The sequence below is a fragment of the Perissodus microlepis genome, chromosome 12, assembly GCF_051167445.1.
Source record: "Perissodus microlepis isolate ML-2025 ecotype Zambia chromosome 12, ASM5116744v1, whole genome shotgun sequence".
Lineage (NCBI taxonomy): Eukaryota > Metazoa > Chordata > Actinopteri > Cichliformes > Cichlidae > Perissodus > Perissodus microlepis.
This window is the reverse complement of record NC_140472.1, coordinates 36,023,204-36,050,423: the sequence shown is the minus strand read 5'-3', so window position 1 is coordinate 36,050,423 and position 27,220 is coordinate 36,023,204. Positions and strand designations below refer to the sequence as shown.

At 43.3% G+C, this 27,220-nt stretch overlaps 2 protein-coding genes across 2 annotated transcripts in view; one reads left to right on the top strand and one right to left on the bottom strand.

Annotated features, from left to right (window-relative positions):
• Nucleotides 1-15: 15 nt before the first annotated feature.
• LOC146376809 (actin filament-associated protein 1-like 2) lies at nt 16-21,269 on the top strand. The gene is made up of 16 exons (XM_084947411.1): nt 16-266; nt 8,376-8,510; nt 8,606-8,683; nt 8,825-8,883; nt 10,464-10,584; nt 10,665-10,891; nt 11,045-11,224; nt 11,919-12,005; nt 16,560-16,629; nt 16,821-17,038; nt 17,126-17,235; nt 17,626-17,743; nt 17,935-18,022; nt 18,466-18,632; nt 18,757-18,867; nt 19,664-21,269. Exons 1-16 carry the CDS (start codon nt 251-253, stop codon nt 19,688-19,690), a joined length of 1,812 nt encoding a protein of 603 aa, XP_084803537.1. The 5' UTR covers nt 16-250; the 3' UTR covers nt 19,691-21,269.
• Nucleotides 21,270-21,635: 366 nt separating this feature from the next.
• Nucleotides 21,636-27,220, bottom strand: part of LOC146376808 (dematin-like) — a 30,811-nt gene continuing 25,226 nt past the window's right edge. The window contains exon 17 of the mRNA XM_084947418.1: nt 21,636-25,871. Coding sequence (XP_084803544.1) covers nt 25,758-25,871 — 114 coding nt within the window. The 3' untranslated portion in view covers nt 21,636-25,757. The remainder of the gene's footprint in view (nt 25,872-27,220) is intronic.

The following is a 27,220-nucleotide window of genomic DNA, read 5'->3' as shown; positions in this document are numbered from 1 at the left end:
GGTTTCTCTGTGTTTTTGTGCATGCCCGTGCATAATGAGAGCGCTGGCCCGCCCTCTCTCTCCTCCCTCCTGTGCTGAGGTCACAGACGCGTTCAGACAGACTCGCCTGGCAGAACTCAAACTGCTTCTCACAGAGCAGATAGACGGAGTTCAGGGAGGAGGAAACAGGAGGAAATCTGTTTGCCGTTTGATGTTAGATTCTTTAGCAGAGATATGAGCCTGAGGATCAGCAGACACTGAGACGACCGACATGGACAAACAGAAAGGTACCGTGACCCACAACAAGTCTTACAGATGTTTCAGGAATAACGACAGAGGCATAAAACTCATCCACACATGAAACCTGACGTTACCTGATATTTGTTTTTTATATTAAAAATGTTTCACATGTATGAAATCATACACAGCATGCATGTTTCAGATGTAATCTGATTACAAATGGAGCTTTACTTTGAAACTTTCCTTTAATGTGTTTAACATCCACGTATTCTTTTGTCTTTCATATCACGTGGAAAAAAATGTTAAAACTAATTGTAATAAAGTACTAACAAAGCACTCAGCAATTACCAGGGCCAAAACTTGCAGTTCCTCCAGTTTCCACCGGGGGCAGCAGCGAGTCGGTCCCCATAGATTCCCATGTTAAAACTTTACAGCAGTAATAAACACTTTTACAGCCTGATAGAAACTGTTCGGTCTCTGTAGGTATATTTGTGGTGGGTTGTATAGGTCACCTGTAAAAGGTTTAAGGTTTGCATTATTAGGGGCGTGGCCTCTTTGACTGACAGGTGGATGGTGACGCAGGTGGCTGTAGCTGCTAGCTGTCTGCTAGCGTCACCTGAACTGGACCTTTGGACCGTGTTTGTGCTGTTGGAGCCTTTCGGAGCATTTTAATGACATCATCAGACCAATAACACAGCTGCTGTGAGGTCACTGTAGTAACAGACCAATCCAGTAAGAGAAAGTTAGGGATTCTGACTGGATGTTACTTATTAGCAAGTATCTGAGCTAGCTAGCATTACCTGATATGCAGCTTTTATGTTTATTTCCATGTTTGTCTATCATATTAATATATATACGCTGATATTTTGGCTGCTGACTCATGTGACCACTAGAGGTCAGCTGTGAGTTGTACTATATTTATTATTTTGGGATGTTTTACTTTTGTAGTTATGAACAAATCAAACTAACCTCAGGCTTGTGTTGTATTGTGTATAAAATATTTAGATGGTGGTAATAGACTTGATTTCAAATGACTGGTTGATTAGATAGTTTAAATTCTCTGGGGCGATCGTGGCTCAAGAGTTGGCAGGTCGCCTTGTAATCGGAAGGTTGCCGGTTCGAGCCCCGGCTCCGACAGTCTCGGTTGTTGTGTCCTTGGACAAGACACTTCACCCGTTGCCTACTGGTGGTGGTCAGAGGGCCCGGTGGCGCCAGTGTCCAGCAGCCTCGCCTCTGTCAGTGCGCCCCAGGGCAGCTGTGGCTACAATGTAGCTGCCATCACCAGCGTGTGAGTGGATGACTGGATGTGTAAAGCGCTTTGGGGTCCTTAGGGACTAGTAAAGCGCTATACAAATACAGGCCTTTTACCATTAAAATCGGTATAAATAAACAGCAAAAAGCCATGCTGTTCTCTAACGGTTTAATTTATCTTCTGTATCATGTGAGAAACACTTTGTATATGAGCATGTATGTATTTGTGGCCAAAGCAGCTTTAAATCTAAGGAAGTGTTGACAGAAGGAAAAGGGCCATGATGCTGCTATAACTGGCTCCAGTTGAAAAGTTTAGAAAAAGCTGAAAGTGATTTAAGTTACTTTACCATGAAAACCAAACCCTAAAATTATCTGAAAGACAGGATTTCTCCTCACCGCCTGTGTGTGGGTACTTGCACAGCTATCTTTGTGGGGACCTATGTATTTATTGACTTTTTAAGGACCCTTCTGTGTTGTGAGGACGGACTCTTAAAGGCCCGTTTGTGGGTTTGGATTTAGTTTAAGGGTTCAGGTTAAAAAGAGGTTTAGGTTAGGGGGCCGTGAAAGGCCTCAGAAGGTCCTCACAATCACAGAAGTACAAACATGTGTGCAGCAGGGTGTGGAGCAGCTTTCTTTAATCTGGCTGGCAAGAGAGCAGAAACATTTACATTACTGCGCTGCTGTTTCCTCAAACTGACCCGCTTCCAGCTGGAGGCTGACCACCTCACCACTAACCTGCTGCTAACTGGGACCTGTACCCACTTTGCATTTTTATTGTTGTTTGTAACAACAAGTAACTCTGATTAGAGCAAACCAAAGTGATTTGAGAGATCAGTGTATCTAGATAACTCCCTGAAGTAACAGTACCACATGTAACGAGGTAAAAATACTCAGCAACATGTCCAACGTGTAAATGAGAAACTAAAGTATGTTCAGCTTTGTGTAACTGAAGTACAGGTTTTGCAGTAAAATGCATCAGCAGTATGTCCCCATTGGGGCTGTTTTCTACGTTATATATAGTAGATGATGGTTTTTAAAATAGGGGCAGCCCCCCCAAGAGGTCACCAGGTCATGGGATGATTAATGGGAAACAAGTAAAATCTATTTCCTGTTTTCAGAGCTAATTTAAAGTTTTTTCTATAAATTTTGAGTAGGTCTTGTACCTCAGACTGAGCGCTACCAGGAGGAGCTGGGAAACATCAGAATACTCCTTTTAGCCAGCGATAAGCACATGAGGTCAGGAAACAATCTGATTTAATGGCAGAAAAATGTTAAAATTGTTGGTGTGGATACTTTAAAAACACAAACACACAGAAAATCTAAACAGTCTATTAGCTCAGTCTCCAGAGAGCAGCAGCAGGAGGAGGAGGAGGAAGTGATGATGATGAGGTGGAGGAAGGAGGATAGACGAGGACAGATGGGTATTTCTGATAGTTACTAACATACCATCGGTGTGATAAAGACTCCACAGCAGCAGGAGGATGGATTGTGACACGTTCTCCCTTACAGAATAAAAATGATGTTTTCTACAGAAAAAACACGGACGTAACCATGTGACTTCATCCATGGGTTTCTGGGACTTTTCATAGCGTTTTGGTTGCTTCCATGTTGTGAAACGATTAGTGGTGGTGAAGCCTCACAGACAGCGATCAGCTCAGCAACACAGGGCCAAACAGTTTGTGTATCAGGCTGTAAACATGTTTATTTCTGCTGTCAGATTATAATGTGGACGTCTGTGGGACTGCCTCACTGCTGGTGCCCCTGCTGGATGTTAGAGGAACTGCATGTTCAGCCTCTGTGGGAGCTTCTTTCACAGTTTTTAAATGATGAATTAAGTTATTAGGAAAACTACCTCACCTATGTTAAAACATACCACGTATGTATTATTGTAGGGTCTACCTTACACTATAAAGCACCTCGAGGTGGCTGCTGTTGTGATTCGGCGCCGTATAAATAAAACTGAATTGAATTAATTGTGACAAAGTGATTCAGGTTATGGTCGTCTAATATTACATTTTATTTGATGATCTGAGAAACATAAAAGTGACAAATAGCAAAAAAAGAAACAGTAAAAACATTTTTTCGCAGCGCTGTCAGCAGGTTTATGTAAGTGTAGATGATCTAATGCCCAACGACAGTCAATTATCGGGTATCAGAACCTGAACGAGCTCTGTGGTTCCAACGACTGCCCCCTGATTGGACAACGCTGGACAAACTGCTTCCTGGTTGGATATAATTGCTGCATAATGTTGTTAGGATATCATTGTTATGATGGACACCATCGGTACTGTAGTGCGACCGGTTTCAGCTGGAAACGTGACTTTTAGTTTAAACTGCTGAGGCAGATGCGTCGCTGTGGTCAGTCGAGTTATTTGTTTTTGACGGATTCGTTTAGGTTATGGTTTAAGGATAAGTGTCCAGGAAATGAATGGAAGTTAATGTACTAATGATGTAAACAGGCCTGAAAGTGTGCACTGCAACATCAAAGCCCGAGACAGGAAGTAATGCAGATGGTCAGATAAACAGCGTTCAGCAACACGAACTCTTGATTCTGCGTCCGTCCAGCAGCCGTCCGTCTCTGTCTCCTTTCTGCTGTTGTTGTTCGTTTTCAGGGTTTGTGGGTGTTTGAGGAATTTGCAGCTCGCTGCTTAAACAGCAGTTTGATTAAAATCAGCATCAGAGGAGTTAATCAGGAACATTTAACCCTCGTCTCCCACTCGGCTCACAGCGTGAATGGACTCGGCCTCTCTGTATGAATGAGCCACCGGACAATCAGCTGCTGTTTCCTCTGCATGTTTTTACATGTTCTGCTCTGTGTTGTACTGATGATGACTCAGTACAGTTTACGTCCAAACAACAACAGAAAAGCATTAAAGACTGAAAACCTTTACTTAGTTGCACCTACCCTGTGTCGCTGTTTCCCATATCCTTATATAAATACTGCATCCACACACACAGATGCTAATTAGTGTTCAGAGCTTCACTTCCTGGATGATCTGAAGCCACAGTTATTGTCAGGTAATAGCTTTAGGAAACTCTAGTCATTACTGAGGATGTCCTCCATGTCCTTAATGTGAGTCTAGTCATGACTAAAGGTTGTAAAGGTTTATTAGGAGGTCTATTTATCTGTGAAGTGGGCTTTTGTGGTGCTAAGGGATGTTTTGTCGCCATCGAAGAGGTTCTAGTCATCCTTTAGGAGGTCATGCTGGTCTCTGAAATCCTCGAGGTGGTTGTGAGGTGATGTTCTACAGGTCTATGAGGTATTTTTCTGTGAAGGGACTCTTACATACTCTTTAGGAGGTTGAAGAGATTCTAGTTTTTCTTGAGAAGGTTGCGCTGGCCTCTGAGGATGTTTCAGACATGCTAATGTTGGTTCTAGTAATGATTTGTGTAGTTTTGGGTGGGGTTTGAGACATCTCCTAAGTGGTTATCTGTGAAGAGGGAACTTTAAGAGGTTGTGATTGTCACTGAAGAGGTTCTATTCATCCTCTGGAAAGTTAAACTGGTGAGCGAGGGTGTTCTAGAAATCTTCATGGTGGTTGTGTGACTGGAGATCGCAGAGAGGTTCTAGAGGTCTTTTGAATGCCCGTCTGTGAGGGTGCACTTGAATAACTTTTGGGTCCCCTGTAGTAGGGGTAGGCGATAGAAACGATATACGATAGAAACGATATAAATTTGGCCAACAATAGAGATTTTGACTATATCGCGATAGCGCATGTTGATGATGTCATCAAGCTGCGGCTGTTTTGGTCGAAAGCATCGCAGAGGCTACAACCATTATCATCTGCAAATTATGGCGGGCGACAGTCATAGCAAAGAGATGAAGCACTTTTGAAATATGGGGAAAGCCAAAAACTGCGCTTCCTCCACTTCCGTAACATTGATTCATTAATGTTGAATTCTCTCGCAGCTGTTCTAGTCCCATGTAGTTGCAGTATATTAATGACTAACCTCGTATTGTGGATGAATGATCTCAGTTGTTCTCCTGACTGAAGTTTGTCCCGTGTACAGCATCCTGCTATGCGATTGCATTTGTCCCTGACCACCAGAATCCCTCACGTTAACTTTTATCGAGTGGAAAAAAAGTTGCCGTTCATCCTCCAGCTTCACTGTGCTGTTATGCTAACATAGCTGTGTAGCTAGCAATCGCGTAGCACAACATTATATACCAGGTAGTCCAACTTCAGTAACCCTGCAAACGCCACTGCTGTTTAGTTTTCTGTCTTCATTTATGTTGGAAGTGGTAGCAGAGCTGTATGTTTTAATTAGTTTCAAAAATCTCTGACAGAACATGGTATGAAATGTTTAGGTGGAAACTAGCGAGCTAACTTCCTGTTAACTTCTAACTCCGTTAAATTTAATAAATTCTGTTTTCATGGATGTATGGATGTTAAACTTAATTGTTACACCTGATAAAGCAGCAACGCTGATGATTTTATTAAAGATTAAGGAATTTAGACCGTTTTTAACTCTTAGTGTTCGTTTGACTTTGGGACCTGAAGCTGACGGAGTTTAGGACCCAGATTACTCCGCGAAGCTCCTCACTACGGCAGCCGTAATGCTCTGACAATCCATCAAGCAGTGCCGCTTACCACAGTTGTACTAAAATATTTTTAACAGATTTCTGCAGCCAAAATCGGTTCGAGGTCAGTAAGCACAACCAGAATTCATATATATCGTTACCGCACATGCTTCAAATTATATCGCGATATGAATTTTAGGCCATATCGCCCAGCCCTACCCTGTAGGAGATTGCAGAGGTTCCTGTTTTCATTTAGAAGTTCTACTGGCCATGTTCTAGATGTCCTTATGATGATTACAGTGATGATTTATGTAGTTTATATGGATATTAAGCAGGTTCTAGGTGTGGTCCTTTAGGAGGTCATACCGGTCTCTGGGGTCCTGGGAGTGCTTAAGGTGGTGAGAGGTAAAAAAAAAACAGTTTTCAGAGCTTTTTGTACATTTTTGTTTTGTTTTTTTAAAACGAATATAACTGTGCATTGTTGGACATCCTTAATGATTCATGTTAAACTAACAAAGGCCCTGACAGGCTGCTCTTACCTTCACTAAATGTTTTTGTTCTGTAATAAGTAAAGCTGACGGGGGATGGTCAGTTTGCTACGAGCAGGTTGATTAAACATGAAAACTGTGATGAAGTCCGTCTGTGTTCGTGTTATGAATGAAGCCGTTGTTGTGTGTGAATGAATACTCACTCTGTTTCACTTCAGAAGATAAGAGCTGAAATCATTCAAAGGCAGAAAAACAAGATGCTGATTCTTCACTCTCAGACAGAAACACACATCAGCCGCGGCTCCTCATCTGCATCCTCAGATGATCGTAATAAAATGTGATTCACATGTAAAAGTCAGTTTCATACAGGACAACAGTCTGACCGCACCTGTTCAGGTAAACGTTCCCTGCACAAATATGCAGATGTTCTGGCCTTCACGTGTTAATTGATGACAGGATGCAAACTGATAAGCTCCTGGCTCCTGGCAATATTTAACTCAGAGTAAACACAGTTACATCACCTGAATCCCTGCTGTGCACAGCAACTCGAAAAGTTCGTTGTTTCTTTTTTCTTATCACATGAGAGAAAACTCATTATTGAAACTCAGAGTAGAGAAACAAAAACAAAAATGGATCTTATCTCGGCCAGCTTACACTCAGACTGTGGGAGCAAACCCACCTGCCACAGTAACAATCTGCCCAAACACACACTGTCCTCATAGTGAATCCCAAAATCTCAAAGAAATGATGCAAACATGCAGTTTTTAACATCCTATTTACACCCCTTCAGTCCTCAGATATTTTTACATTTCAGAATCATGAGTCACATCTGGATTCATGTAAATTGCAGCTGTGGGTCAGACGCTCACTTTGTTGTATCCACTTATTTTTATCAAAACTAAAGTAAGAGTGAAGAACCTCGTTTTTCCTGGGCTGGTTCAGCTGCTGTATTAGCTCCAACCAAGCAGCCGATAGTGTGGCTGAACCTACACCGTCCATATTCAGTCTCTTTCTGAGAGACATAAATGAGTGTTGGGGTCGATTTGAAGGAGAAGACGGCCAAAATCAATCACTCCACTCGGAAACGAAGGAAGAACATTCTTATTATTATTCATCTCCCCCCATCTCAGCATCCTCCACTGGCACACCAACCCTGTGGATGTCCTCCGTCACTACATCTGTGATCCTCCTCTTTTCCTCCGGCCCCAGCGTCACCGTCACACTCCTGTCTTTCCTTTTCTCTCACTTCCTCCTAACATGCCTTCCCCCCACCCTCCTCCTCGGCCTTCAATAAACCGCAGCATCATTTCCACCGACACCCTGTTGAGCATGAGCACAGGAGGCAGCCCTCCCATCCACCCCAGTACCCCCCCGACCCCTCATGGCTGGACCAAAATGAAGAAAGAAAATGCAAGACTGAGATATCAGTGTCCATATTTTGGATGAGAGTGTGGAGTGGTAAGCTGGAGTCCAGGGGTCCAGTTCAGGTGAAGCTGCCTGTGTCACCATCCACCTGTCAGTCAAAGAGACCACGCCCCCTAATAATGCAAACTATGACCATCCCGTCCGTCCCATAGTTGTTATGAAGGAGGAAAATGATCCACAGAGACCAAACAGTTTGTGTGTCAGGCTGTAAACATGTTTGTTTCTGCTGCAAAGTTTAAACATTAGAGTCTGTGGACAGACAGACAGACAGAGTGTCTGTTGGCGTGTAAACAGCGACATCAGATACTGAGAGTGTGAGAACAAACATGACTCATGGCTCAGCAGTCAGTTCAACTGTGACTCGCTGTGCGGTCGAGATCAAGTCTGTAAACTCATTTTCCTCCTGGTTAATGAGCTCAAACAGACATCCAGACGATCGTCCGTCCGACTGTCTGTCTGTCTGTATCCAGTGCTGGCCAAGCTGATCTGGGATCTGCAGTCCTTCCTGTCTGTTCTGGACTCAGAGAACCTGAGTTACATCGCTCAGGCTCAGAAGAAATCCATCTCAGAGCTGCTGTCCACGCTGCAGAATCAGGACGCTCCAGGTAAAACCACACCAGTACTCACATTACTGCTGATACTCAGAGTACTACCAAACCCACAGACACCCGAATAAAAGTGTTTCCTGCTGTGTTTTCAGTGGAAGATGCCGAGTACATGATCATGAGCTGTCCATCATCGTCTCCTAGCAACGAGCTGACAGACACACCTGCAAAAGGTACACCTTAATGCTGCCTTCAAGACACATCGGAATAATGCGAAATACGATTTTCACTCATAAACAGAGCTCACGTAAACCTGCGAATCCTGAAGACTTCATGAAAGCTCTGTGTTGTTGTTGTTGTTGTTGTATCCACAGCTGTCCGGGCCTCTGAGCTGGTCTCAAATCAGGACCTGTCTGCATGGCTGAGGAACGGGGTGAGCATCAGCCTTACTGGTCATACTGGTTTCCACCACTGAGCTAACTGAAGCAACACATGAAAACAAACAAACAAACAAACAATACAGCAACAATGAAATGTGAATGAAAACTCATTATTAAAAACAACATAAAAAATGTATTAGTTAAGACTGAATATGAATAAAAAAAAGAGTAAAATGTAAGTAAAAAAAATAAAATATTAAAATAAAATATAAACACAAACAGTAAACAGAAATAATAGAAAAATGATGACTAAACTATACAAACACAGTGTGAAGCTGCAGCGTCTATAACAGATAATCCTCCTGCACGTGCAGCTCTTTAATCAGATGATATTTTAATTATCTCTCATTAATTAATTACATGAAGTGGCTGACTGCTGTGCCTGATTAATAAAAATAAGTCCAGCGTGGCGGCTCAAGGTTGGGTCTAAAAATGTGAATGTAGTTTATTATCTGCCTGATAAATAACAAGAAGTCTTAGTTTATGTATCAAAAAGCTCCAAAAACAGAGATAAAAGTCACAAAAGAGCTTTTATTCTGTTCAGGAGATGGTGGTTAAATCAAACGCACCAGAGTGAGAAACAGCTGCTGATCACACTCCTCGTGATGAAGAGCAGGAGCGACATGTGGAGGAAAAGTTTCATGTGACAAACACGATGATGTGGACACAAATTTCTTTACTAGGAAGGGACAAAAATCTGTTTCTGAACAGCTTCAGGATTTTTCTTCTGAGGTCAAAGAGAAGAGAAAGAGAGGAGGAGGAGGAGGAGGAGGCTGCTCTGTGATGTGGGTCAGTAATGACAGACCGAGTCCTCCTGAGGTTTGGGAGGAGACGGCAGCACAACTCTCTGTGTGTGTGTGTTTTCCATCCATCCATCACGTAGCCCAGATGCTAATCAACCGCCATCGGTGACCACTTCCTCCCTCTGCACAGGTCTGAGCCAATAGGAAGACCGATAGCAAAGAGATCATATGTAAACACTGAACTTCCTGTCACTCCCTCTCTCTGTCTCTCTCTCTCTCTCTCTCTCTCTCTCACACACACACACACACACACACACACAAACTGCTCTCTTAAAGATTAAATTCTCAGTAAATTTATAAGAAATCACCAGTAAGTGTGTGAGATCAGACAAATTCATCTTAACAGAAAAATGTAGAAAACCTGAATAAATGAGAGGAAACCAAACTGATCCAAATGAATCTGCTCAGGTCTCATGTTTGAAGTTACAACCTGTGCAAAGTTACTGAACACTGATTTGCCAAAGGTCAGAGTGCAACTTCATCCTGAGCAGGTTACAAAATCAGGATTTAAAACCAAACAAACCTACTTTCTAACACTAAAAACTTCATCAGGTGACTCAGCCAAGCTCAGACTCACTTCATGGTACCAACCAACAGTAACAACACAAACTAGTCCTAAACACACATTTAGCTCTTCATGAAGAAGAGGAGACGCTGGGACTGATGAGCCTCGTCTCGGCTCGTCTGATTGTTCAAATGACTTCATCAGAGTTTCACCACAAATCAGAGAAACTGAATTCAGACTTCCTGACCTGATGTTCATGTTTTAGCTGCAGGGCCCCAAGGTGCCGCCCCACCCTCCAGGAGGTCTAGGAGGTGACGATGAGGACGAAGATACGTACGAGGAGGCAGAACCTTACGTACCTGCCGACGCCACCGTGTCCAACACTGGTATCTGCAAACACACACGATGACAAAGCAGGAACACGACGTAGAAACACAAACAAACGTCATCCTCTTCCTTTCTCCAGAGAAGGCGGAGTCAGACAGCAGCCACTACGAGTCCTACGATGAGGAAGACGATGACGATGGAGGGGAGGAGCTTGTGAAGGACAGAGCTCATTACATCCAGTGGAGCGCCTCACAGCCCTGCCTAAAGCCCACGCCAGAGTCCCGCCTCTGCGGGTACCTGTGGAGGAGGAAGTGGCTCGGACAGTGGAGCAAAGAGCTGTTCATCATCAGGAACGACGTGCTGCTGGTGAGGAACGAAACAAACGCACGAGCCCACGCGGCTGCAGTCCCTCTGATGGCCACTATGTGTCGCTCTATATTTGAAGCGCCTCAGCTCTTTGTGAGGTCAGGTGTGTTTGACCTGTTTGTACCTGTGTGTCTTCTTCTGTGTTTGCGTCAGTGTTATAAGTGCGCCCGGGACCTGCTGCCTCAGCTGGAGTTGAACCTGCGCGGCTGTCAGCTCGTCTACAAGTCAAAGAGCAGCAGGAAGATCCAACACCAGCTCAAACTGGTGCTGCTGGGCTCGGAGACGCTGGTGCTGGGCTACAGCACCTTCCAGCAGGCCGACGAGTGGAAGAAGGTCAGCAGCACTCGACACGCGAACCGTGAACTAGCTCACATTCAGCATGAGGTCCTTACACACACTCAGGCTTCAGGTTTCTACATCAGACATGGAAACATACATGAACTCTCAGTCACCTCTGAGCTAAAGAGTTCGTGCACTTTTGCTCCTGAATCAGAGATTTCCTGTAGAGTAGACGGTCCTCTTCAGTTTTCCTGGAAAGATCTTCCAAGAGAATCTGAGCAGACCCACCGAAGCTGGAGCTTTTAAAAAGTGGAACCACCACCCTAGGTTCCCAGTGTCCACCGGGACGGCCCTGAAGCATCCCGAGTCTTCCCCAGCAGCACTCCAACCGCACTGATTAGTGCAGGCAGAAAACTGCTTCTCCTTCCCACTGCCCTGCAGCTTTCCCATCCCCACTGACTGCCTTGCTCAGAATTCCTCCCACATCCAAGTTTTTGTTTCAACGCTGTTAAAGCTGGACTCTGCTGGCCTGCCTGTACCTGCCAGCAGGTCTGAAGGAGATCTTCCACTCCGGCGTTTGGAAGCTCAAACAGGCTTCATCTGCCCGACTGTGAACTCTGCATCTCAGTCTGACAGCGAGATTCCTGACGCAGTTTGTAGCTGAACTGTTCCCGGTGGCACATTTCTCTGTTTTCTTTCACCTTTTTCAAATTATTTATGCACAAATATTTTTCTGTTCTGTGTGAAGGTGATCGAAGAGGTGAGCATCGCAGGAGAAACGGAGATGCACAGCTACTCGTCTCTGAATAAGTCAGACCAGCTGCTGTCCTGCAGGGTGAGACACTCAGATACACCATCATGGGCAGAAATCTGTGCCATCAGAAACTGAATTTGAATAAGTTAAATTTGAATTGCTCGGATTGACTCTGAATTGTAACTTGAATAAATGCTTTTAAAAACTGAATATGAATTAGCCTAATTTGAAATTCAATTTATTGGTTTGAAAATGATCATCACTAAACTGAAATTGAATTTTATATTTTGAAAATGAATTCATTTGCTTTGAAACCGTATTTTATCCTTTAAAAATTTAGCTCTCGAATAATTTCAGTTTCAGTTCCAAAATTCAGTTTTTTGGGACTTACATCCGGTTCAAGCGCAGATTAATAGAACTACGTTTTACTAGCGGACCGAAAGTGTTACTGACGGGAATCTACAGCATCATGAGCTGAATTAAGACTTCAGAAGTCATTCGTCATGTTGTCGAATGAGCAGCGGATAAACTCAGGTTGGTAATAAATGTATTACATGTATAAGAACAAGCGTCATGTTAACAAATGATAGCCGTAAGGTAACTTTTATGCTTATTGTAGCTGTTAGCTGAAAACACTCATTTAGCACTGGTGTCAAGCCAGCCTCCACTTTGTTTTACGTTCCCTGTGTATTCTGAGTATTATGGCAAAAGACGCGGTAACCTGATTTCAAAATAAAAGCTCCTGAAGCATAATTTTAAAATAAAGGCCAACTTTCAGTAAATTAAGAGCACATTCACAAATATCAATTAGTCTCATTTACACACTCTAATGTTGGATACAAATGAACCCCAGTATTCTAGTAGCAACATGTCAATATTAAAGCCATCTCCTTTTGGATTTCAAAGTAAAAGCCCTCTGAATGTTTATTTTTGAACTACTCTTTCAATTAATTCAGAATATAAAATTCACAGTGATACCATATCAATATCAAGTCACTGTGATTTTGCCTTCCAAAATAAAAGCCTTTTCAAATGGCCCATATCTGACTTACTCTTGGAATGATTTCAAAATGCTCTAAAAAGAAGAATTTCTGTTTCCACAGGATAATTTCACCTTAGATCAACAGTATACAACCCCACAGTGATAGCATATTAATTTCAAGTCAAGCTGATTTTGCTTTCCAAAATAAAAGCCTTTTCAAATTGCCTATACCTGACTTACTATTGGAACGATTTCGTAATGCTCTAAAATGGAAAATTCCTGTTTCCACAGGATAATTTCACTCTGTATTTACAGTACACAGCCCCACAGTGATACCATGTCAATATCAAGTCAGTCTGATTTTACTTTCCAAAGTAAAAGCCTTTTCAAATTGCCCATATATGACCTACTCTTTTAACGATTTCAAAATGCTCTTAAATTGAAATTTGCTGTTTCCACAGGATGAATCCATGTTAGATCAATAGTATCCAACCCCACAGTGATACCATATCAATTTCGAGTCAGGCTGATTTTGCTTTCCAGTATAAAAGACTTTTCAAATTGACCATAAAAGATATACTCTTTTAACGATTTCAAAATGCTCTTAAATTGAAATATGGTGTTTCCACAGGAAACAGCATTAAAAAAAAGCAAAAAGCAAAGTTGCTGTTTCCACGAGATCATTTCACTCTACATTGACAGTATACAACCCCACAGTTTTATCACGTCAATATCGTGATTATAATTGTTTGTGAGGGACTTTTTATAATTAAACACGGATGCTGTTAACAGGACAACTTCTGTTTCCACTAAGTAATTGGAGTTCATGCAAACCATAGACAACCTCTACAGTGGTAACATCTCAATCTCAAATCAATCTCATTTTGCATTTCAGAGTAAAAGCACTTTGACTTTGTTTATAGGAGCTTCTCTTTCCCTAACTTCAGAATGGCATTAAATGGAAAGTTCCAGCTTCTACCCATTAATTCCAGTTCATGCCAACACATATCATAACATATAATCTAACAGTGGAGTCTGGAATAGTTTTTATAAAACACCAGAGGTGCCAGACAAGCACGATCTGATATCGTCGTGTTGGTGTTGTTCCCAGATCAACATAGTAAATGTTGTTCCAGGATCAACATTGCAAGTGACCAATCAGAATGTTGTGACTTTTGCGACTTCGGGAAAAACTGCCGTAAAGCAAAAAACTGTACTTAAGCTGCGAGAAACCGCCTCTGTCCGCCGATCAACGGACCCTGACCCTTTAATAAACGCTAAGCAGAATTGATATTGTCCGTGCAATATTGGAATTTCATAAATGCACGAATGGCTTGGCACGCCAAAGAATAACGTCACAACAATGTGATTGGTCACTTGCAATGTTGTTCCAGGATCAACACCAACATGATGATATCAGATCATCCGCCAGACAATGCCTTACGAACAAAAAGAATAATAACAATAATTTTTCTGATCACAGAGAAAAAGTCCTAGCTCATCTGCTATTTGTATGAGAATTGAAAGGCCTGCAGATAATTTTATGAATCCAGTTGCTCAAGGCAAGAAAAGGTCCCAGTCTTTAGATTCCTGTCCATTCCTGAAAGACGTTACAATGGCAGTGTCATCTGAGTATTTCTGGATTTGGCAAGACTCAAGATATATATTTGAAGTGTGCTGTATACAGGGTGGGCCATTTCTATGGATACACCGTAATAACATGGGAATGGTTGGTGATATTAAAGTCCTGTTTGTGGCACATTAGTATATGTGAGGGGGCAAACTCCTCAAGATGGGCGGTGACCATGGTGGCCATTTAGAAGTCGGCCATCTTGGATAAAACTTTTGTTTTTTCAATAGGAAGAGGACCATGTGACACATCAAACTTATTGGTAATGTCACAAGAACAACAATGGTGTGCTTGGTTTCAACGTAACTCGCGCTCTCAACATCTCCAAAAATGTCAGAGCACTTATGCAAATATGTGATGTCTTGATGAATCGAGCAGATATTTGAAGTTTACACAGAAACATTCTCGCATGAAAATATCTTAAAAGTTTATTTTGTGACCCAGAAAGAGTAATATTTCAAACTCCGCCACTCTGTGTTCCTCCTCCACTGCCTCGTTTGAGTTTTGGATGAAATGGATTCTGGGATATTGCATTTCGTCATTTCGAGCTGATTGGAGACCAAAACAGCCAATCAGATTTTTTTGCATCCAAGTCTGTGATTGGCTGGTTTTGTGGCACAAATATAACGGTGTAGAGAAAGAGTTGAGTGCGCACGGGCAGAAATGTTGAGAGCGCGAGCAACACATTGCGAGCGAGCGCAAATGCAAAAACTGAGCGAGAGGGGCTGCTGTTGTGTGTGTGTGTGGATAATAGCAAACACTGAAATACAGTTTTTTGCACGCAGCAATGAACTTTGTTAATTCAAATTTAGCTTTTCTTCGCTCAAACACTTGCACCTGCAACTTTTTTTTTACGTGCGCTCAGAATAGTGGCACAAAAATAACGCCATACAGTTACAGCAGTGCAAGTAAACAAACAATAAATATAAGAAGAGTAAGAAAATAAAGATACACTTTAGGACTCGGGATAAAGGGATCAATAACAATTTAAAATTTGTAATTTACAGTTTGATGATTTAAAGTCTCACACACAACCCATCAAAAGGGGAGGGGCTCCGGCTGCTTCCAAATAGAGCACATTTCATTCATAATGATGTAAATCCAAGCCCATTATGGATTCCTGGTCTGAATCCTGGGTTGTGTGAAATCCCAGAAATAAACCCTCGACAAAGCGAATCTGTGAACTAAGGTGTAGGTCTGTTAGGTTATGTTGTGGTGATCCTCGAGTTGGGGGCTGGGTGTTCATACTGGAGTGCAAAATTAAAACCAAGATGGACAAGAAAAGTTCAAAGTCATCAGGAGCTCAGTTTAGAAAATAGAGAAAAGAAGAGAAACGAGCAAAAGATGCAGGTAAGCAGATGTGTGATTGGATAATGGCAGGTCATCCTGAAACAATCAGAATCAGAATACTTTATTAATCCCTAAGGAAATAATGTGCGTTACAGTGGCTCCAAGAAAAATAGTAAATATAGTAACAGTAACAGACTAAACTCCAAACAATATATTATGTTACAGATTTTACACATTTAAGAAATAGCACTAATATATACAGATCACTCAGTTATAAATATCAAGGATTAACAGAGGTGATTATAAATAAATATAAAGAAAATTGACAAGAATATTACAGAGTAGAAAAGAGTGTGTGTAAAAAGGCTGTAACTATTGCAGTGTTTACAGTGTGTTAGGTGGAGGAGTTGTAGAGGGAGCCACAGGCAGGAATGATTCCTGTGTTGTTCAGTGGTGCATTGTGGGTAATCTAGTCTCTCACTGAGCGTGCTCCTGTGACTAGCCAGCATGTCATGGAGTGGGTGGGACGTGTTATCCACGATTGTCCTTATCTTGGACAACATCTGCAGAGGGAGTGTTCGCCCAGGGCGCCAGACAGCCTCGGATCGTCAGTGCCTCCTGCCGTGAATAATCTCGAACCTGCTCTGTGAGAAAGCAAACGTAGCTGTGACCATGAAACGAGCAGCCGTGGTCATACCTGCACTTCCTGTTAATGCCGTGTCTCTTCCTTCAGTCCAGTATAGTCCAGTCTGACTCTGACGAGGAGAAACCTTCAGCTCGCTGCAGCCTCAGCAAGAACAAAGGTACGGACGGAGCAGCACAGTAAACTGCACGATTCGATCATTGAAGAGAGTTTGTGTCTTTTATATACGAATTAAAAATGTGCATGGAAACTAACTCTACATCAAAGATGGATGTAGCCTCTGTGACATCGCCTGTCTGTTAGCGAGGTCACATGACGCGAGGTCTGAGCTGTGGCGTTTGCCTGCGGCAGGTTTCCTGAACGTGCTGATGAACTGCCAGTGGCAGAGTTTACTGTGTCGGGTGGAGGCCGGGGTCCTCAACATGTTCGGGGAGGAGGAGGAGGAGGTGCAGGGGGAGCGCTCGCCTCAGTACACCGTCCAGCTCAGAGGCTGTGAGGTCAAACCCGACACCAAGCACTGCTACAGGATCACACTGAGCATGCTCGATGACCAGATGGCGGTGCTGGAGGTGAGCTGGTGGAACAGGGAGTTTGAATTCATCCACTTCAACTTGTTACTCAATAACGTGTCCTCCTTCCTTCCTTCCTTCCTTCAGGTGAGCGGCTCAGAGGACAAGCAGCGGTGGTTGAAGCTGCTGCAGGACGGCGCTGCGTATTACTGTCACCATGACAACAAAACACAGGAGCACTCAGGTGTAACTCTCAGGTACGAGGTGCATCATCTCAGGCTGAAACACCAGCTCGTCCTAGTGGTCACATGTGGAACTGCAACCCCAACCCCACGTTTATGGATCAATCATAATAACATTTATTATAATAAAAACACTGAATGTCACATTCGGGTAAATCAGGGCTGTCAAATACACAATCGTGACAATCATTTTATTCATTTGAAGATTTTTTTGAATACAAGTGCTCATTCGTATCTCTGAGCCGTCAGCACCTGTCAGGCCCTTTGAATCGTCTCTTATTTTTACACGCAGTCCTGATTCTGTGAGCATGATGTTCATATTTCACCAGCGCAGCGTCGCTAACTCCGATAAAGCTTTATCTCGGCTCTGAGTTGAGGGCTGATTTTGCTTCCTCTCGTCCTCAGTGGGCTGCAGACTCGCAGGTTTCCCTCCTCCAACACCTACATGGACGACCCCTTCCACCTGAGCGAGCCGGGCCGAGACCAGCCCATCTACTCCAACACCTCCGTCCTGGAGCACATGGTACGGGCTGCACCGCAGGACATTCGGATTTAAGATAAGATCAGATGATCCTTTAATAGTCCCACATGTGGGAAATTTTTGGTCACAGCAGAAAGTAGAAGAGCAGTAAAAAGAGAAAAACAACAGAATAGAATAAGATAAACAATCTTATTTGGAGTAACTCGTAACGTCGCCTGTATGTCGTCTTTCAGCTCCACGGCTCTCAGGGTTCGATTCGCTGCAGCTCGGTGTCGTCCAAAGGCTCAGTGACCTACAGCAACACCGTCCTCAGCAGCCACAGTGAGTCCTTATGATGATCAATTTCAAAATAAAAGACGTTCCCTATACTAGGTTTGCTGGGCTTTTATTATGAAAATTAAAAGTTTCTTAAAAACCTGGCGATGCTGATTCAGAAATGGTCAACATGAAGCACAATAACAGCCGTGTGCATGAACCAGCGTCTGAAAACTGAGACGCCTTAAACCTGCACGCTTTCTAGTGTCCAGCAGGGGGCGACTGCTCTACTTTCAAAATCAGATCCGATCGTATCTAAAGTGTAAAGTTTGGATTTAATGTGAACATAAGACCATAAGAGGTAAACGTTATGGACCAACAGCTGGCCAAAATCACTGATAAGCTCCTATCATCAGCTGTTAGTGAGCAGTCCTGGATAAACAGTGTAACGTGTAGATGGAGTACTGGGTGGAGCTGATGGAGGACCGGTTGGATGCTCTGCGTTTCAGACAGGAAGTCGGCCGAAGTGCAGCGAAGCATTCAGAAGCTCGAGCTGACCGACAGGAAGGTAGTGCCGCTGAGGGCGGGGTCAGAGATCAACCTGGCATCCAGCGCAAAGCAAAACAAGCGCACCTCCTTCAGACAGTCCCTGGCCATCTACAGTGAGCGCGCTCAGGTAGGAAAATTGAACCTGGACAGGTGTGGATGGGAGAGGGTGCATGAACTACCTGTGAGAGGCCGTTGAGCGTTGATAATATATCTACTCTGAACCTGGTCTCTGCTGGTCTCTGCTGGTCCAGGCTGGCATCCTGAACCCTCTGCTGCGACGGACGGCTTCAGCTAAAAACTCCCTGAGACGGGCTCCTTCGGCGCTGTTCATCGAACACGGAAACGTTTTCCAGAGGAGGAAGGTGAGAGTCGCACAAACACAGATGGCCCCGGCACAAAATGCTACTGAAGCTTCATATTCAAAGATTCAAAGTTATTCACATTGATCAGGTTACAGTGACATTTTATTGAATGAGCTGACATCAGCCTCATTTCTCTTTATCCTCATGTATCCAGCCATCAAATGTATAACTTATTTTACAATTCAGGCTTATTCACTTAGCACCAATTCACAACATTCACCTCAAGGTGCAAAGTAAAACTCTACAATATAAGAGAGAAAACCCCAACAATCACACAGTCATCAAGTGAGCAGCGCGATGACTGTATGGAGGAAAACCTCCCTTTTAACAGGAGGATTCAGGGTCACCTGGTCCAGCCCTAACTATATGCTTTAGCAAAAAGGAAAGTTTGAAGCCTAATCTTGAAAGTAGAGATAGTTTCTGTCTCCTGAATCCAAACTGGAAGCTGGTTCCACAGAAGAGGGGCCTGAAAACTGAAGGCTCTGCCTCCCATTCTACTTTTAAATACTCTAGGAACAACAAGTAGGCCTGCAGAGCGAGAGCGAAGTGCTCTAATAGGGTGATATGGTCCTACAAGGTCTAGAATGTGTCACTGATAGTATTTAATAATTGATTAGCTAAAAATGCTAACAGCTAAATAATAATAGTGTGTTTAGTGTTAATGTTAGCATTTTAGCTAACATGTTAAACAGAGATTGAATTACTGAGCTGTGAAATTTTTAATAAACAGCAGAAAGCAGCAGCAATTCAGAGGAACCTTTGTCACTAATTTCACTATTTCTCATTATTCTTTTAGGAATGGGAAACTAAAGCAGCTGCTTGACACCGGCTGCGCGGCTAATATCACATCCCATCAACTAGTGTGGACTGGTTTTTTTTTTTGTTTTGTTTTTTCTAGCTATCATATTTTATTCAGAGATGGTGCGGGGAGAGTGTGCCAAAGGATTTTAACACGTCTAACATAATTTAGAAAAACAAGAAAAACCTTATTGCCCGACATGAAGCTGGTCACGAGTGCTGCGTTCGCTGCTGTCGATCTCTTAGCTGATCTCTCGTTCGTGCCCATTTTAAAAGTTTACATTTCCAACCAACAACAGGAAATAATCTTTTTAAATAAAGCTGAAAAGCTAACAGCTAGATAATAATACTGTGTTCAGTGCTAATGTTGGTATTTTAGCTAGCTAACATGCTAAACAGAGACTTACTGAGCTGTGAAAGTTTCAATAAACAGCAGCTGATGAACAGAATTCAGAGAAACCTCTGTCACTAATTTCACTGTTTCACGTCCATTTCAAAAGTTTACATTTAAAGCCCCAAAAGGTTGATTCTGTTCATCTGGACGTTTTCAGTGGGAGAAACGTTTCGTCATCATCAGGTGACTCCTTCAGTCTCAGCTGACTGCAGGTTTCTACCTTATAAACAAGACATTTGCATAATGACTGAAACCAGCACCCCTGAATGAACACTGGGCTGGGAGGCCAGTTCCTGGATCATTAAACCAACCAAACCATTACATTTAAAAAAAAAAACAACAGGAAGTGATATTTTTTAGTAAAGCTAAAAAGCTACAAAAAACCTAACAGCTAGCTAATAATACTGTGTTCATGCTTATTTACTATTTTTTAGTAAATTTACAAACCCTCCTTATCAAAAAAAAGGGGAAGACACGTAGATGCAATAAGCTGCCCCTCCACAGGCTTCCAGAAACGGCTAATCAGATGAAAGTGGGCGTTTACGGAGGGGGGCCTTAAAGAGACAGGCACCAAAACTCAGCTGCAAGTAGAATAAAAACCACAGCAATGAGCAGTGACCACTTGTGACCAGAGGGGGCGCTATAATCGTCGCTACAAAGAAATATTTTCACATCCAAATGTCTGAATTTACTTTTGTACTTTTATGGTTTCGTGTGGATCGTTTCCACTCAGTGTATGAATGTGTTTTATTATCCAGCGATAGTTTTTAAGGTCACACTGATGTTTTAATTTTTTAATAGCACATTTATTTTATGGTTTAATTAAATAACAGTTTTCAGCATGTACTGAGCAGCACAGTGTAATAACGGCTTCCTGTCTATAACCACAACACGTCTTTGCTGTTCTCAGGTGAACGTCCACACTGACCTGTAAAATCATTTGTTTGTACAAAAAGTCACAGGAACACTTTTGTGGCATATCGATAGAGTAATTATCTCTTCTTCTGATGGTAGAACAGTATTTAAGTATTTTTTATGTACATGTGATTTAGGAAATCCTTTCAATCTCGGAGCAACAGGAGCAAACTTGTTATTTCACTGAGTTACTGAGACCGTCTGTAAGCTGATATTTCCTCCCACACACGACCTCTGCAGCAGCTGTGCTGCTCTCACTCTCATTTATGTGATTAAACTCTTCGTACTTCTCTAATATTGTACTTTCATCTTCCTCTGTGAAGCGAGCCACTCTCCCAGTGCTCGTTTATGATCCAGTTGTGCCAAACGTCTATTTAACTGGCGTCGCGTTCAAACGAGGCGCCTCCTCTGCATCTTTGGTGGGAGAGACGAGGACACAAGGAGAAAAGTCAAGTACACAAAAGGCACGACATGCATCTTATCCCATTTGTTTTCACACTCTACTGGACTCTACTGGACTCTACTGGACTGCCTACCAGTTAAATAGTGCTTACCTGGTACGCTAATCAAGTGCGGCTGACTCGCTGCTAGTTTAACACACTCAGATGTTTTTGTCTTAAAGAAACGTTTGCAGTGCAAAGACGACGTGAAGCCAGTGAAGAAGAGTTTTTTCTCCAAATAGAAATGCTCTTTATTGTAACTCCTGGTTAATCACTCACGTCACCATTCATCTGTTACAGCAGCTGCATCCACAGAAGAAAACAACAGCAACTAGCATGAAGTCATTCAGTGGTTCAGTATGTACAGCAGCAGGGCGGCTGCTCGTCAGCGAGTCTGACCTCTGACCTCTGGGCTCGTATTTCTCAAACTGCCGGAGGTACAATTCTCAACACGCGTCTGACTCTCATAATGAGTCCAAAGAAAAACAAGGATAAAAATATGTTAAATAGTTTTTTGGGTTATTTTAATTCTTCAGGTCGTTCTGCTCGCCGTGAGGTGAGAAACACGAGTCCAAAGAAGAGAAACTCAAACCCGTAACTGCCAGCGTGTTTCAAAGAAAGCTAGAATAACATATGACATCATCATCCTGACATCACGCACGCAGCCGGTGAACGATCAGAGACGCTGACGGGCGCTGAAGCTGCCCTGCGAGTCTAAAGAACTCAAGAAAAACAGAAAAAACACTTCAATGTACAAAAAAGAAAAACATGGAACAATCATGTGTCGTCACAGCAATCACTTCCTGTTTCTAACTACACAAACCAATCAGAGCGCGTCTGGGTGAACGGCGTCAGAATCATCCAGACAAAAGAAAAGTTAAAGAAAGAAAAGAGGAAATCATAAAGTGACCGATGCTCGCTCTGACACGTCTCACTTCTCCATCTGTTTTATCCTCAGTCTTTTATTTTATTGATCCACAGATACAGGAAGCGGCGAGGCAGACGTGACGGCGGGTGAGGCAGGAAGTGGCGGTGGTGATTTCTTTTTAAAACTGATGCAGTGAGAGTGATCTGAGCTTAAACCTCACGCAGGGCGGAGCTACTGAACTCGGACTTGAAGGAACGAACGAGCTGAGACGCGAACGCCTCGTTTTTACATGCTTAGAATTATTATTATTATTGTTACTTTATTAAAGGAAAAAAGGCCTTAAAGCTTTAAGAATAAAAGACTGTTTTGCAAAACTTAGTCAGAAACCTCCCAGAGCCCAGCGAGCTCAGTTCAAACTATGTGAAACTGAAGATCAGTAAAAAGACTCTGATGGACGCTAACAGCAGACGAGCAGCAGCTTCATAAAGTCCTGATTTAATGACGAGCTCGTGTTGCTGATGTGAACGAGCTGCAATCACAAGTTTTCCAACAACAAAATCAACAAAAATCAAACCCGTCCGAGTCTCAGGTGGCGGCTCTCAGCGGACACGGGTGGAGGGGACCTGATGCACCTGTCGGCAACAGCTCTGACAACAGAGCTGAGCGTGAAGCTCCCGAGTTATCACCGGGTCTATGTTCCCACGCCCACCTGTGACCGCATCGAGGCGCTGTCTAACCACGCCCACCTCTGCTCATTGGACGTCCTGTTCTGAAGTCTGACCCTCGGGCCTCTGGCGCTCTAAGCTGTGAAACAAACACAAATCAACTTTTCTTCAATGCAAAAACACGTGACAACAGGAATGATCCGACTTTACATTCCCCCCAAACTGCAGGAAGTTCAGGATCTCGTGTCTCTGAGTCAGCTGAAGGTAAAGAGCTCTGCTCCTGCGCTCACCTTTACCTGACCAGGTGGGCCAAAGCACAGCAGCAGATTTATGAAGTGGATGTTTATAACTCCACCAGATAACAGGCCACTGACCCTTTTCCATTTTTCACTCGTGTCTGTGACTCTGTTGCTCATACCGAGGCTGCAGCTAGCCCTGAGCTCTGGATAGCTTTTAGCTTTAGCCACTTTTCTTCTGTTAGCTTCCTGAAATGTTTCAGTCTCATTGGGTTTGTTGTTGGAACATTATTGTGACTGACTTTGGTGAACTTTGCGTCCTCACTCCCTTCCATGCTAAAAACGCAGCATGTAGTCCGTGTTGGTGTGCGTCCATGTTTTTGTCTGTCCGGCCGGTCAGCGATCGGGGCCGAGCACGCGGTCCTCGAGCACGCGGTCCTCGACCGCTCAGTCGGAGTGTTTCTAATTCAAGATTTTGAGCCTGAAATTGATTTTGAGGGTAAAACAGAGAGAGTACACGTCAGGACGTTGCAGCTCCATGCTAACAGTGCGACTGCTGGCACACAGCGACAGGGATGCTGCGTTTGGTCTCTGAGTTGTGGTTTAAGACAGAGTCATCGCCTCCACATGAAAGTCAGGTTAGTTAGTGAAGGTTCAACGAAGAACAGAGGACATGAGAGGTCAATCGTACGAATCCAGAAACACGTTTGATTTTTATTTGTTGCAGAACTTTGTGATTGCACCTCGTGGAGGGAGGAAATCCCCTCTCCTTTTCAGACCTGCTGGCCTTGATTTACCAACACATTAAAAATGATTTGTATACCACCGTTACGTCCGGTCCTGAGTCCAGCCCGCGCGGGTTTAACCACCTACAGCTGTGAAACATGCTGATATTCAGTGCAGCTGGTGGATGTTTCATTACATATATTTAACAAAGAGTGATGACGTCACACGTACGGAAGAGCTGAACTCGCCCGCCGTGTTCTCGTCAACATTCAGGATCTATTATTTCATTTTTAGTTAGACTCCATTAATAACAAACATGCCACTTTCTTTATGTAGGTTAAAAAATAGCTGCACATCATTTGGTCACTAAGCAACACTCGCAGACGCTGATTGGAGGAACCAGAGCCGTCAGAGCTCAGCCTGCACTGCAAACATCTCTCAGAAGTGTGTGTGTGTGTGTGTGTGTGTGTGAGAACCTGTTTAGACATCTTTGTGAGGACAAAACCAGCATGTAACTATACTTGTGGAGATCAACAGCCTTTATGGGGACAAAGTGCCCGTCCCCGAGTTTAAAGGTGGTGTTTAGTGTCAGGGTCACAGTTAGGCATTCATTTCTGATGGTTAGCATTATGTCAATTAGATGTCCTCACTAAGATATGAAAACGTGTGTGTGTGTGTTTGTGTGTGGCAGTGGCTTCTGCTGAACTAGAAAGAAAAAAACTGGGAGGAGACGGTTTCATCGCAGCCAGCGGAGGCTGTGGATCAACGCATGATGAACGAGCTTCGAAGCAACCGGAGCCAATGAGAGGAGAAGAAAGGGACCACCCTTTGAGCTTAAAGGGGGCTCCTGATTGGATAGTCTGTCCCCAAACTCAGTCAGTAAGAGCTCCCCAGCTGTGAGGCGACTGTCAGCTGTACTGGGGGTCGGGTTGGGTGTGTCTATTACTTTAAGAAACTCATTAAAGTCTCAAAGTTTGTATTATTAGGGGCGTGGCCTCTTTGGTTGACAGAAAACTGCAGTTCCTGTAATCGCCACTTGAGGCAGAAATGATTTGTTCCTTTTAGTCAGCTTACGGTCTTTAATTAGCAGCTTTTTAGTACTTTTTAGCCTCATGTTCTCATGATGGGCAGTAAAATCAGTCACTGTGTTTGTTTATGAACTCAGTTCAAGCTGAGCTTTTATATTATATTTAATGTCTTCCACTTTTTGTTTTTTAAGGTCAAATAAAATTGTCTAAAGACGGTTTTTATATTTTGTTGTGATTAAACGACATGCTGACATAATCAACTAAACCACGCTGGGTTAGTTTGTGCGCCGGCCGCAGGTTTAAGGAGGGCGTTCAGTCTGTCATGACTGAAGTCGAGCGACTGCGATAAAACCGTCTGCTTGTTTTTCTCTTTGATGCTGGAAAGAAGTGCTGTCACTATGACATCATAGCTGGCTAAGCCAATAGGATTAATTCTTCGTATAAAGATTGCAACAGGTTTGTTTGTCAGTCCAGGAGCTGACTCGGAGTCAGCAGGAATGTTGGCCGGATGTCCGACTGTGGCTGGGATGCAGAGGTTCAGAGGGTCTTGTGAGAGCGCCGACCCATCACGAACCGCCACAGACCGCAGACTCGTCCTCGTTCTGTGATGTATTATTTGTGCTCGCTCCGTCCTTCATCGCTAACGTTTTGCAGATAAACGGTGACGTTAATGTGTGCAGCACTCGTGTTTCTCTGCAAACCTGAAGCCTCCTGAGGTGTCTACAAACTGAAGTGAGGGTGTCGGCTGATGATGGCGCTCGGAGTCTGTTTGGTTCCGTGTCCCGCCGGCTGGAAGCGAGGGACTGTGAGGCGAGCAGCTTCAGAAGAGACAGACCTTTTTTTTCAGGTCGTTCCTCTTCCAGAGGGAGAGGCGATCGAACTGCTCGATGGACATCCCGAAAACGCTGAAGAACTCCTCCTGAGAGAGGTGCCTCTGCAGGGCGAGAGAGCCACAATCAGAGAGAGAGCGGGAACAAAGAAGACACTTGTCATTTTTCACCCTGCACCGACCCCACGCTGCGTGTAAAACAACCCGACGCATTTTTCCAAGGTAGTCGAGCATCAAAGAGTTTATTAACGAAGCTGCCAAATATTAAATATGATTCCAGCGTTGTGGTCCTAAACAGCCAGCGGTCGATCATCTGAGAATATTTAAAGATAAGAGGAAGAAACATTCTCGCTCAGTCAATTTCAATGAATGTTTAATTATGTAAAACTGATTTTTCTGAGATGTGACGGCCCGCCCTGGACCCTGGATGACTCTGTCCGGTCTTTAAGTGATGACGTATGAACCCCGCTTTGGTCCAAGCTACTGTTGTGCTGTTGTGTTTTTAACATGTTTTGTATCTTGTTCTATTTAATCTGAAACAGTCAGTGATCACTGTCGGCTTCTCTCGGTTTTTATTACCGCTAATCATTTTAAAGCTCAGTGTTTAAACCCTTCCGCTGTAACTACAGCCCCAGCAGCAGTATATTAATGACTAACCTCGTATTGTAGATGAATCATCTCAGTTGTTCTCCTGACTGAAGTTTGGTCCGTTTACAGCATCCTGCCATGCGACTGTATTTGTCTCTAACCATCAGGAACCTTCTCGTTAACTTTTATCAAGTGGAAAAAAGCGTTCATCCTCCAGCTTCACTGTGCTAATGTTATGCTAACATAGCTGTTGTTGTAACTTTATGCAGCGTTGTTCCAACTGCTGGTTTAACGTGGGTTGCGGTCAAAGTCAACTTTAGATCAAGCACAGAGGACTGAGACGAGGCTATGGTGGAGGTCAGGTCTTCTTTACTCAGCTCCCTTTCAATCATATACAATACCACAGTACCACCTACTGGTGGGAGGTAGTAATAGCTGCTGCTTATTGCAATATACCACATCCCTCTTTTCCGAGATAATGATACTACCTCTTAACTCCAATATTTTGTAACATAAATGCACCTTTTGAATCGTAGGAACATTAACAATATTATATTCTTGAGACATTAAGTAAAGCACACCTTAGATTGCCTATCACTTGAACAATGCAAAGACATATCAGTGCAGTGTTTTGAAACAGATGAACACATGACAAATTGGATGAGACATGTCAAAATGAACATATGAAACATGACATATTTTCTCTCTTTTCCAACAAGACAGTTTTCTAACTTGTACAGAACAACTCAGGTACAGGATCACGTAGCACATCATTATATACCAGCTAGCCCAACTACAAACGTCACTGCTGTTTAGTTTTCTGTCTTCATTTATGTTGGAAGTGATAGCAGAGCTGTACGTTTGAA

Excerpts from the sequence above, each read along its gene's own strand:
- LOC146376809 (XM_084947411.1), top strand. Across the intron at positions 10,892-11,044 it reads TCAGGAACGACGTGCTGCTG|TGTTATAAGTGCGCCCGGGA; the intron begins GTGAGGAACGAA and ends TGTTTGCGTCAG. Across the intron at positions 18,868-19,663 it reads ACGTTTTCCAGAGGAGGAAG|GAATGGGAAACTAAAGCAGC; the intron begins GTGAGAGTCGCA and ends TTATTCTTTTAG.